Consider the following 13,628-nt stretch of genomic DNA (forward strand, 5'->3'; position numbering starts at 1 on the left):
TTGAAAGGTTTACTGAGGACACAGAGAAAGAACAATCTGAAAGCATTTGGCAATCTAGCTTGAGAAAAATATTACTACAAATCTCATGGTACATTCCTGCAAATCTCTGTCTCGGTTTTCCACATCCTTGTTACAGTAGAGAAAGTTGTTTGTCGATACATCAGTCAAAAGTTTGGACCAACTTTTCATTCTTTATTAGGACTAGTGTATTGTACACATTTCAGAATAATAATAGTCTTTATAAAATACCAGAAATTTAGCTAGGGAACTATGTAGCAGCTTGTATGCATGCATGCATAATTAATTAGAACACAAATTAATAATAATAGCAATAATAAATTCATAAATAATCTCTTGCTCTCTCTATATACTTAATCAAAAGGTTTTGAAGATCATGAAAAATTCAGTCAAGCGGGTCCAAACTTTTGATGGTAGTGTTTTTAACTCAATCTGGTGCCTATCCAAATGCCAAACTCCTTTTGCATGGAAACATGAAAACAGTTCTGAGATCAGAAAGAAAAGGGCGAATTCAGCCAACGGTGGTTGTTTTCCACCCGATAACCTCAGCTGAAGCTCAGCCACATCTGGCTTGGATCAAAAAACCCAAGTTGCGGGGAAAAAAAAAAGAAAAGAAAAAAGAACAGAACTAAAATTGGCTCCAATGGCATGCATTCAATGCATCACACTGCGACCCAGAAGCTGAGTTAGGGGTGCAAGATATATTAATTATTCATAATATTAGGCAACTACGGTACATTTCTTAAAGATCATGTCATTAAACTATACTGTGCTTCACAATTAGAAAGTTACTATTTTAATAGTGTTTATAATTTAAACCTTAACGGATTTTAAAATATATTCAAACAGTAAACATTTATTTTAAATTGCAAATTGAAGTCATTTCTTTAATTATTACATATTTGTTCAAATAAACAAAATTCTAGCTATACCACCTGGTCCTAAGGTCAGTGAGTACAAATTCAAGTTCTGTCACCACACTTGAGCCACTGCGGCAAACTTTATCTGACCGAGCAGAGACGCATCAGCATCATTATCAAGTGTCTGCTTTCCTCATACCTTCCCTGAGACAAGATTTGTGGGTATTTGAAGTGACAGACAGGCTGAAACTCTAGTCTGCAAGGGAGGGACGCTCTGCACTGGTGCGGACCCAAATTTATTTCAGCACACATCAAAGTCTAGTAACAAAGTACCCAAGCTCCTGAAGCAGAAATACCCATCTCAAAGGCACAGCGCAGTAAACAGGCCTTTTCTCAGACGCTTTATCAGGGTGCAAACTGCCTTACATCACAACCGAAGGCAGGGATTGTCATGTGAGCAATTAACAAACCAGCTGATCTTTATTCACACAAATTGGTATTTAAATAATGATGTAGTCTACAGACAGTTTGAATTACAGTTAATTACCCTACTGACTTCAGAGTTAAATACTTTTGTGCAATTAAACTAACCTTTATTAGTTTTTGGGATTATTCACCTACAAAATTAACAATCAGTCACAGTCTACTCAACTGTATGAGTATCTTAAAAAAAAGATGTTTTTAAAAACTGTTTCTTGCTATGTGATGGAAGTCAAAAAGAAGATATATTTGAAAGAATGTTTCACCTTTTCTTATCCATACCATGAATGCAAACAGGGTTCAACATAACATACGAAGATCCCAATGACTTTCACAGTACGGCCAAGTGAAACATTCTTCAAAAGGTCTTTTTTTTTAGGTTCCACAGAAGAACGAACATCATACAATTTTAATTTTGGTTCATCAACTGTTGTTTTAAAAAGGCTCAACAAGACACCAATTTTTGGTTCCTCAAAGAACCTTTCAATGAAGAGTTCTTAAAAGAACCATTTTTCTTAGTGCAAAGAACATTTTAATAATAATTTAAAGAGCTTTTTCCACTATGGAATTTGGAAAGGTTCTTCGTGGAACTATCAATGCCAATAAAGAACCTTTATTATTAGGATTGTAGATTCAGGTTGGTCCATTTGCTCAGTAACACTAAAAAACAGGTCAAATCACCATGCAGTCTGAAGGAATCTTACATACTGGAATATACTGCCATAAACATTGGCGTATTTACAACTATCTATTTTCATTTTAAGGCATATGTTAGATGTCAGTATTTGCTGTATTACTTCTAACAATTTCAATGTAATGCCGATTTTCCCAAACCACAGTGAGATGCTGAAAATGTCCATTTGAAGTTCCAACTGCAAGAGGGTGAGTTTAGCCAGTTCTTTATTTGCAACTATATTTTTGATATTCAACTGTTAGGTTGAGGTCTAGAATTTTTTTTCCTTTAAGAAACTGATTTCATTCAGCAAGGCTGCATTACTTTTCCTGACATTTTCAAACTCATGCTGACTTTCTCAACCCGTCGTTGAGATGCTGAAAACTTCCAGTTGGAACTTACTGTTGGTGAGGTTAGCCGGTTCATTACTTGCGCCTATGTTTTGTTTTCGCATAGATTAGAAGTGAGGAAATCTTGACAAGGTTCTTTAGAGAGAGAGGTTCTACTGTTCTACAGCATTCCAACTTCCAGCTACGGCGGTGTGAAGCCAGGAGTCTGGTTACATTCCCTCTCAATACCCTCTTTGTGTCAGTCGCAGTCTTTGGCTGCTCTAGCGCTTCGCCACCCTACTGGCTCATTTGGACATCTATCAGCATGCTAAAACACACACTGCAGTTCAGGCTCCAGTAAGTAGCTATTCTGAAGTGTGGACATACTGTGTAAAGGTCGTTCGTCTCCTGCGCCAATGAGGCCGTAATATACACATAACCCAGTGGGTGGGCCAATGACGGGGTTGTCAACAGGTACGGGGTTCTGCGCCACTGCACTCTTATGGAACAGTTTGCAGGCCAAATAGACTGAGTGCACATCAAATTATCACACAAATCCCTCCTGTCCATCAACTTAAGTGATATAAATCAGAAATAAACATTTAAGCCTAAAACAAAATGCCTGAAAAATAAACAGTCACACTTTACATTAGTGTTCATTTATGCACATTAACATGCTATATTTAACATTAACGCTCTATGTATACAGTAATGCATTTTCTTTTTATTATTTATTTTTTGGCTGAATTAATAATTATTATTATTATCTATTATTATTTAATTTTTTTTATGAACTGCCCCTAACTAAATAAACCAAAAATAATTCAGACACTTTAATTAAAATAGCCAAGTGTAGTAAAAAAAAAGGTCCTAACATTTGGCTAAACTGACAAAAGTTTTAATCGCCTTGTCAACTGGAATCACACTTTTCATTCACCTTCACTTTTCCATTTTTAATAGTAATATCGAAAAAATATATGAATATATAAAAAAATATTTGTAGGTTTGCATCTGAAAATGTATATTCAGAACCATTTTTTTTATATTTTGACATAATAATAATAATAATAATGTTATGAATCATAAAATGTAGCACAATGGATACCTTAATAATACAAAATAACAACAAACATATCTCTACTTGTTGTACGATAGAAATGCAGACACAAATGTATTTTTATATTTTGCTCTTACATATGCAACTGCGACTATTAAAATAACAGCATACACCGGTAACCTGATACTAAAGAACAAATTACGCAAAAAAGTTTTATGAATTTTATTTTAAAGAATTTTATGAATTATCTACATCTAATTGTATACTGCCATTATATCAACTAGTTTTCACCTTTCTGTCTAAATAGTGCCACTGACCTGCACGCACACACACACACACACAGACACACAAATATTTAATAATATGCTTGATTTGACCCTCTGATAAAATTTAGATCACCTTACAAACTGCTTTTACAGTGTACTTAAAAAAAAAATACTGTGGATCTTCTTTGTTAGCATCCCTACTATTAGAATCCATTATATTTGCATGCGATATGTGTAACATGACCACTGTAAATGTAAAGTGAGAAAGCTCTAGATAAAGAAAAGCAAGTTATTGTTCAAGAAGTGACACAAATCCATGTTTCGGTGCAACAAACGTTATGCACCAGAACTAAATCAGATGCATCAGGCATATTCCTGCTCCCATAAAGTCATTCTCTTCAAGACGACTGCATTCCCCCCAAACAAACTATCTGCAAAATCATGAAAGTAGAGCACCAGCAAGCTCCTACAGCAACTCAGAGGCGTGCTTAGGCTTTTCAGCCAGTTCCACCATAGTTGAGTAAGAGTTTGCGTGACTTCAAAATATGTTAATTTGAGGAGGGGGGAACGAGCGAAAAAAAAGCAAGGAAAAAAAAAACTGTTCTCATGATGTGAAAAAAGACTATATCAGATTACAATAACATACTCCCCCCCGGCGCACCCCTCCCTCGTGTAAGCATCGCGTGAGAGCGCCGCCAACTCTCAACTTGATTATGATTAATACAAGAGTACTATTTCCATGCCAGACCCAGAACTATACACACCAAGCCTGAATCTTAAGGTGTCCCGACCGATACAGATCTGGGTCAAATTCAGACTTTCTTTTGTTAGCGATGCAAACAAACACAATGTTTTCACCATTACACAACAACTTTGTTTCCAGCTATCAAACCTTTTGCAATAATTGTCACTTTTGCTCGGTTCTGTGACTCATATGTCTTCAATTCAAAGTGGCAGAAAACAAACTGGACGTGACTTTGACACACCAATTTGATTTTAAATGGCAGAAATTACACTTAAACGTTACATTTTTGGTTGTTGTTACAGTAAATTAAACTTCCCCGAGATTCACGGGAAAGTCAAAAATCCCCTCGTGGAGTCATTTTGCACACGAAAACGGTTCATAATCTTAATTATGTATTAACTGCAACGTTTCATATAGACTTTTCTATATGAAAGTGTAAGTAAATTTCAATTTCATATATATATATATATATACACCTTCAAACACAGTTTAGAACATTCTGTCGTTCTGTACAGCAAATTACACAATGTTTTATAAACTGAATGAAACGCGTTCCATTCTATTGTCAGAATGTTACAGTGTAACATTACATAGCTGTTCGAAATGTTGTTACATTGTATAAATAACCTTGCTGCGCGAGACGCGAGCGCGGTCTGAACTTGAACGTGAGAGTTCCCACAAAAACTTACATTTTCTGAACGGGCTTCTTCCGTTTCTTGACCGCATATATACCGATACCCCCCGACATGTTTGTCTGGTGTCTCTAAGAAGTGTTTAAAATATGACTAGCATCTAAAATCCCCTCGGTTTCCTTCAAGTGTCGATGAAAGTGTGCGTTATTCAGGTAAATCCTCTCACATATACACAAACAAAAGGAGAATATGTCCAGTCCAGATGTAATTCCTGTCGGGGTCGGTTCTTTAGACCGACAGCAACTTAAAATGAAGACGAAAAGTTTCCGAAAGTTCTCAACCTCCACGGCGAATGGCAATGGCGTGAGCTGAACAAATTTTCATTCTTCCTTTTTTGTTTTTTTTCGACCTGTCATTCTCTAGTGGCTCCAAACAACGCTTGCAGGCAGCGGACTGGCTGAGAGTTCTGAGCGACGACCAATCAGAAGCGCCTGAGCGCTAGGCAGGTAAGCTGGACGCTTTGTGATTGGTTGGAAAAGTTTTCAGGAAATCATAAACACAGGAGCGTTCTTAAGGTGGACTGGAGAAAAGCAGCATTGCAACCTCACACGGCTGCATTTTTGTACACCTGCAGCGTTGTTCGGTCAGTAAAGTATTATTATTATTTTACATACATTTTTTTTTTATTTCTGTAAAAATATCTTCAAACTTGCCTCAATGTAGAAAATGTGTATCATAAAATACAAAATCCAGACAAAATAAAACATTTAGTGGAATATTACTAACATTATTAGTGGTCATTTACTGTAATCACATTAAAACAGCCATGATTTATTACTTTTGATATGTGTTTATCCATAGTTATTGTAGTTACTGTTACTATTGTTATAGGCCTGTAAGTGTTTGCACACTTAAGCCACACCTAAAATGTCTGAATGTCATAGCATTACATAACGAAATTTCAAAACAAATATTTTTTTAAAGACTAGACAAGAATACCTTTCAAGCAAAGAGTTTGTTTATAGTGTGTTTATGATTATAAACTACATATATACTGTTAAAAATGAAGACAAACAGTATAGTGAAACTTTCTGGTTGTGAAACGCTGTGGATGACATTCATAGCTAATGTGATGAACTACTCCTGTGTGAACTTCAGGGGAACTGACTTCATACATTCCCTAAAATCACCTTGGGACCAGTTGATTATAAGTAATTGCAAAAATGGCTCGGAAATGTGATTTTAATTCTGGGAAAACTCTACCAGGATATGTTTGCTAATTTTATTGTCTAATGCAATGACATTTAAATATTTTTTTGTGAAGCTGAAGTCTTCAAATGCTTTTTGGCACTATATTTTTCCCCCTGATGCTGAAATGGAAATTAAATAATAGACCATTCAGGAATATATAAATCTACTGTGTCGCTGCGTAGGACAAGAATGAGATTTGACTGTTAGTGGAAAGATTCAGTCACACAAACACTTTCTGCAGACATTCCTCGATGGAAAGATTTTAAATATCTTATGGTCACATACTGTATGTGAACTTTACAAAAATAAAATCAGTAATTTGGAACACAATTAACATTTTAGTTTGTCAAGTTAGTAAATTGTTCTAAAGATAAAATTATGAAAAATATGCAAACAGGTAATAGCAGGCCAAGATACTCTCATAAAGATTTCAAAATATATTTCCAAACTCATCTCTGGTTCATTTCAGCATATAATAATAAATAATAAAAATAGAAATGATAAATACAGAAATACATGGAAATATATAAAATGAAATAAATTAAAAAGAAGGAAACAACAACATTTTATTATAATCTTATGATTTATTTTTATAATATATATGTATGTATATAGACAAACACAGATACGTATAAACAAATATCTAACAATACATTCAAAAGAAAGAAATAATATCTTATGTAAATATGTAATTATTATTTCTATTTAATTTGTTTATATTTTTATGTATTTTAATATACATACTTATGAAGATGTTCACAAAACATTAACTATTTAATTATGATTCAAATATCGATTTATTTCTATTTAATTGTATTGAGTATTTATATACATTTATAATAATGAGACATGTTTAATAAGCATTTACATTTAGCCGACGCTTTTATCCAAAGCAACTTACAGTGGCATTCAGGCTAACATTTTTTTAACTAACATGTGTTCCCTGGGAATCGAACCCACGACCTTTTGCGCTGCTAACACAATGCTCTACCACTGAGCCCTGAGGAATAAATACATTTTGTCTAGGATATTCTGAGTGGGCCAGGTCCTTCCCTCAAAAAGCATAATTAGAACACTTAGAAAAGGAATAAAACATCTTTATTCAACAAACAGACTAATTGAGGTATCATTCATCAGTTTGTAGCACAAACGCACAGGATGGGCTATGAGTCAGAGTTTAATTCACACCACATCAGATATAATTAGGCTGAACATGTTATATTAAACCTCATGCTGTCCAAGCTACATCTGTAAACTACAGCGCACACAGCTATAGGAGTAATCTGTCAGTTCAGGTAAGCAGATAGGATGCGCCTCAGGCCTGTTTTCCCACATTTGATTTCCCTGCTTTCTAATAGCTTGCTCATTCTGTGTGTGTGTGTGTGTGTGTGTGTGTGTGTGTGTGTGTTTTGTGGACGTGCCGGTTATGGTGTCTTCAGTCACGCTCTACAAGTCAGGTTTCTATCTTCACCTCAGGTATTGTCTTTTAGCCCACAGTTTATACAACTAAAAAACAGGAAATGCACACAGACACATATCTTAATGGAAAAAAAAGATTGACATGATTAAATTGGCATATTTTCAACAATTTCAAAGTAAATTTTTATTTATTTTTATAATCGATGAGACTTAGCCTACATCTGGTGGACAATAAAACCAAGCTGAAAAAAAATTTGAGAAACAACCTAGAAATGACCTAGAACACCTTAGCAACCACATCGCCTAGAAACCATAGATATATACTGTATATACGTAGATCCAGGGGTGCGTTAATGCACGACAGGGACCTACACTGGGAAGGGGCCCACTGGCTACAAGGAAATTATATATATATATATATTTTATAATTATTTGAATATATTGGAATGTGCTGCAGTGACAACAGCATTTTGTAAACAAACTCACACACTCATTTTCAGTAATGCCCTGGTTGTTGTTTTAGTGAATGGTCCATTTTAAGTTTCCCTCACACAGTTTGTCTAGTTGGTATGTTACATGAATTCCACCAATATATTAACGGAATACACAATGTGCTAGTAAAGCCCTGCACGAGAGTGTCTTTATATTAAGATCAACGTGCAGATCAACAAGAAACACAACACTGCTGTGTGAAAGGAGCTGGAACGGACAACTTTCGGCAACGTCATACAGTGCGAGTTCAGTGAGTTGCGTGGATGTAATCTGTATGTTTTATTGGCATTTTCTTTTCATATTACCTCCGTATAATGCCTGTAATACCATAATGTTTACTTTATGTATCTGTCCCACAAGCGCCACCTTCTGGCAAAGAATTGATTTGCATATTCACTTATATTCACATTTTAACTGGCATATCAACAAGGAAAAATCTAAATCTAAATATGACAGAAATAATTGTCAGGAAGCTTAAAAAAGTTATGTAGAGAAAGGGGGGCGTACTGTAACACTGTAGTCAAGGGGCCTTTGGTTATCTTAAGGCGCCCCTGCGCAGATGCCTCATTAGTGACTGTTTCTATGGGCTGCGATACACAAGCCATCCTCCATTTTTGGAGCAGCAAGTTATATGCATGTACAGGTGCATCTAAAAATGTAATATCATGGAAAAGTCTTTATTTTTTGTAATTTAATTAATTTTTTTAAACTAACTTTTTTTTGCATTTTGCAGCAGGACTTTATCACCTGCCCACAGTGCCAAAACTACGTTTAATTGGTTTGATGACCATGATAATACTGTGCTTGATTGGCCAGCCAACTCACCTGACCTGAACCTCACAGAGAATCTATGGGGTATTGTGAAGAGAAAGATAAGTAACATCTGACAAACAATACAGAGGAGCTGAAGGCCGCTATCAAAGCAACCTGGGGCCTCAGTAATGCCTCAGCAGTGCCACAGGCTGATCGACTCCATGCCATGCTGCCCTGAAGCAGTAATTTGTGCAAAAGGAGCCCCAACCAAGTATTGAGTGCATAATTAAACTTGCTTTGGAGATCTTAAACATTTCTGTTTTGTCAGTTTTTTTTTTGATTGATCTTTGAGAAAATACAAAAAAAAATTTAGATACTGATTTTTTTATTTTCCTAAGCTGTCAGTCATAACCATCAGAATTAAAACAAAAAAACTCTTGAAATATTTCAGCTTGTGTGCAATGAGTCTAGAATATGAGAAAGTTTTGCATTACTAAAATTTTCATAACGTAATTTGAAAATAACAGAAATGGACTACAATTTGTAAGTACCCAGCACTTGCTAGTCATTAGCAACATTAGCAAAGGTGTGCCCCAAATCGTGTACTTATGCACTATTCTATGACATTTTGTAGGATAAATAGAAGTAGTAGGAGTAGTGCATCACTAGTGCACTTAGATAACCGAAAAAATTAAGTGTGGGAATGTTGGACACTTCATGCACTCAATTGTATCAGCATTAATTACACTGCGAAGGTGGGGGGGCTATCAGACTCAGATTATGAATGACAAAATAACCTTATATATAATTCATACACTACATGGTTGAGTACATAGTGCTAGTGCATAAGTACAAGTGTATAAGTGCATAGTGTATAGTGCGTCATTTGGGACAAAGTTCTAGAAACCATCTAGCAACATGCTACATTTCTCAGAACCCCTTTAGCCATTTTCCCAATCATAACAGTGAGTTCAACGTGGGCAAGCTAAATCTAGTAAAATCTAGTTGTTTGTGTGAATTAATCGCCAGTGTTTTTGTCTGCTAATATGGAAATTAAATCCCAGGGTGCCGCTTTTGTGTAAATATTGAGTTAGCCTCCTTTCAATGTTTCCTCATGAAAACAACGGACAGCTCTTTGCCAGCGTGTGTGGGAGGTTTCCAGGCACTGCTCATTAGGTTCATGTGGTCTGTGCATGTCCACACACAATGACAAAGCGGTTTTCTGTTCCAGAAGGAGTCGTAGTGGACCCTCCGTATACAGTTTACTCTGCGGCAATTTGTCAGCGTGGTGTTTGAAAGTCTAGTCATGCAGTAAGAGGGAAAATAGAGATTCAAATGGGCCCGGGATAAATCTTTCAAGATTTTCAGGAATGATAGACGTATTCAAACATTCAGAATTTAGTAAATGCGAGTAAATAACAGAGTAATTTAATAAGCAAATAGGTTGCTTTGTGTGTACAGTAAATTAATGTCAAAAGATATCCCCAAAAATTTGCCATGGTATCTATAGTTTCTGCGAACACTTAGGGTAATGTGTTTAAACAATGTCCAAACCCAAAGTATTAAACACTCCGAGATGCCATAGAATAAACCTTTTTTTTTTGGTTCCCCAAAGAACCTTTTAGTGAAAAGTTCTTAAAACGTACATTTTTATTTGTATGAAGAACATTTTAAAATTGAAAGAACCCTTTTCCACTATAAAGACCATTGGGTGGAATGGAAAGGTTCAATAGATGTTAAAGGTTCTTCATAGAACCATCAGTCACAAAAATATCATTGGCAACTTATCCAATGATAGTTCATGGCTACCCATGTGTGTGAGGGGTGTTTATGTGTTAATCTTACCAAATTAGACATGTCTAAGTTGACAAATGAGCTTCTAACTACAGTTACTACATGGTTTAGGCCCATTTAACAAAGAACGATGACTACAACCATATTAGCATCCACACCAATGCACAACAACATTCTATTTGTTATAAGCATGCTTCAGTTTTGTCATCTGTTACTTTAAAGTTTAAAGTCTGGTGGATTCTAATTGGCTGTGAATGTTTTATCGTTCATCTGCAGGTGATTCCAATAATAGAGTTCCTTTATGTAGTTACTGTTAAAGTTGTGATGTGGACTTCCTTATTCTTAAACATTTAGAATGATTATTAAAACTTTACAGTTATTGTCCTTGGTCATAACAGGCCCTAGTTACAGAATTAACCGTTTCAATATACCTTATTTTCTGTTTCAATCAGTATGAACAGCTGTGAAACGTATCGTCCAAACTCACAACTGACGTCACCTCAAATGTTTATCCTCCTTCTTAAGGTGTCTCTCTTCTTAAGGCTTAACGTTGACATTCAGGCTGTGATTTGGTTACCCTGCAAACACACACATGCACAGACTCATGGGCATTCACAGAAATACACAAACACACACCCTTGGACAACATCATAAAAGCATCGGTCACACTCCAGTGAGTCACCTTCAAGTAAAACAGCCGGGCTAGTGAAACCAACCCGAGAAAAGACGTGTGGTCTATTTACAGCAGCGATAGCATGAGAATATAAACACAGATACATCATTAGCAAAACGCTCCTCTTGGATGGTTATATAAACATTTGGCCTCAAATTGGTTGCTGAGGTCCGGTAGATTATATATCTCATTTCAAATGAATGCTTACCGTATGCACCTTATTAGCCTCCACATGACATCTTCTGAAATGCAAGTTGTAAATTACTATTGTTGATGAAAATTGTTTGGGGTTTAAATTGATAAAAAAAATCCCCCATCCACCATCCCTTTGCGACTAGATTAAATATATACAGGTAAGAACTCAATTAAGAGGACAAGAAATATGGAAGATAATGCAACTATTTATTTCACAGTTTTTTTTTTTCTTTCTCTGAATTAAGATTTTATTTCCAAAATCGGAGCTTTATAATATAACTTTATTACCTTTATTTATTAGTTGTTTTTTTTTTTTTTTTACAATGGTGTAAACTTTTAGGATGGCATTAGTACTAATTAGTACTTCAAAACGAATGCAAGATAAATGACAATAAAAATTTTTTTTTTCAAATGTGTAGATTCAATGTTTTTTTTTTTTGTCGATTCTTCGTAGCTTCATCAATTGAAAAAAAGACACCTCCGCCAAAAAAAAATAAAAATAATAATAAATAAATACTACCCAAAAAGCACATAAACAGAGTTACCACTAAACTAATGGATACAATGCTAATTAGCTTTTTTCCGTGTTTTTTTTTTTTTTGATGGCTTTAATAATGGAAAACTAATTTGGTTCTGTAGCTCCTGTCCACTATGCCAGGATTTTAAAAACAAAAACTGAATGCTGCCCAGTGATGAATTTTGCGTTTAAATCAAACCTCACAAAAGTCATAGCCTGGCTGATCTTTGAAATCCTTTTAGCAAGCATTTCCTATGAGCAAAAGTCAAACCTGTTGGGAACATTTAGGTTCTTGTAAATAAACTTTGCATTTACTAACCCATGCACCTTGGGGCCCCAGTGTGAGAGTTGAAGTAATAGGTACTATTACATTTACAGAAACTTTAAATAGCGTGGACCGTGCAGTTTTATGGTATGATGTAAACTCTTTCTTTGTAATTACAGCAGTTTTTAATTATAATCAGATCTGCTGCCAAGTGCACTCACAAAGCTGACTAATAATAAGAACACCTTGTTTAATTGAGAGCTAAAACAAACCTTAAGGCTTTCCCGTTCTGCCTGGCTGATTTGGCAAAATGCGGATTTTACACCACAAGGCTTGTCTACCAGGAAACATTTGGCTGGCGGTCGTTGGCCAAACAAGGTATATTTACAACAGTGGCTCTAAATGAAAAGCCATTGGCCAGCGCAAGGAAAATATGTGCAGTTTCTGAAAGGAAATGTAGTCTTGTGTTACCATAGAGGCAGTTTAGTTTAATTACAAACAAAACCAGCAACCAGTTAAATTGCTGTTTATGATGTGCCACCCTCCCGATTCTGCTCAAATGACTTTTTGTTAGGAAAAAAAAGGCATAAACACAGTCAATAATTGTTGCCATTAAGTCCAGCAGACCTGGCAATGAAGTCCGTAATGTGCTGCATAAGATCCAAATGAGTTTTGGGCTCAAAACTCTTTTGCTTTTGTGATGTGACTGGTTTTCATAGTTTATCTAAAATGCCAATTCGTTTTTTTAACCCATGTTCTTCTAAACTTGTGGGGCAAAAGGAGCTATTCTGAAGAATATCCTTACTATACTTTTCCATATGGCTGTTAAGCATCAAAAAACACCATAGAAATATCATAAGGTAGTCAATTTAAATATGTAGTGCTAAGCAAGCACCACTACTAATATACTTTAAACCGTTAGATAAAAGAGCAGTTATGTGTACACTATATACTGTACAAACTCCATTGCACATCTTTTATTAAGGAGCACCACACTTTTACAGCTCACCATATGTGCTGTGCTGTCTTAAAACTATGAGGAATTACAGCCTTTACAACTGTAAAAAGACAGAAAGTGTGTATATCTGACCACACTGTGTGAAAACGTGGTGCATGCTTTCACTTTCAAACCACAGCCCCAGGTTGTCCTGAAATCTGCAGTGAGGCGATTTTCACACACAGCAAAGTGTTTACAAATGGCAATATGCT

General features: G+C 35.5%; 1 protein-coding gene across 1 annotated transcript in view; it reads right to left on the bottom strand.

The window, feature by feature from the left end:
* Nucleotides 1–5,451, bottom strand: part of ahr2 (aryl hydrocarbon receptor 2) — a 59,350-nt gene extending 53,899 nt beyond the window's left edge. Inside the window, exon 1 of the mRNA XM_059569303.1 lies at nt 5,118–5,451. Coding sequence (XP_059425286.1) covers nt 5,118–5,176 — 59 coding nt within the window. The 5' untranslated portion in view covers nt 5,177–5,451. The remainder of the gene's footprint in view (nt 1–5,117) is intronic.
* Between the last annotated feature and the right edge of the window lie 8,177 nt (nt 5,452–13,628).

The sequence above is a fragment of the Carassius carassius genome, chromosome 16, assembly GCF_963082965.1.
Source record: "Carassius carassius chromosome 16, fCarCar2.1, whole genome shotgun sequence".
NCBI classification, from domain to species: domain Eukaryota; kingdom Metazoa; phylum Chordata; class Actinopteri; order Cypriniformes; family Cyprinidae; genus Carassius; species Carassius carassius.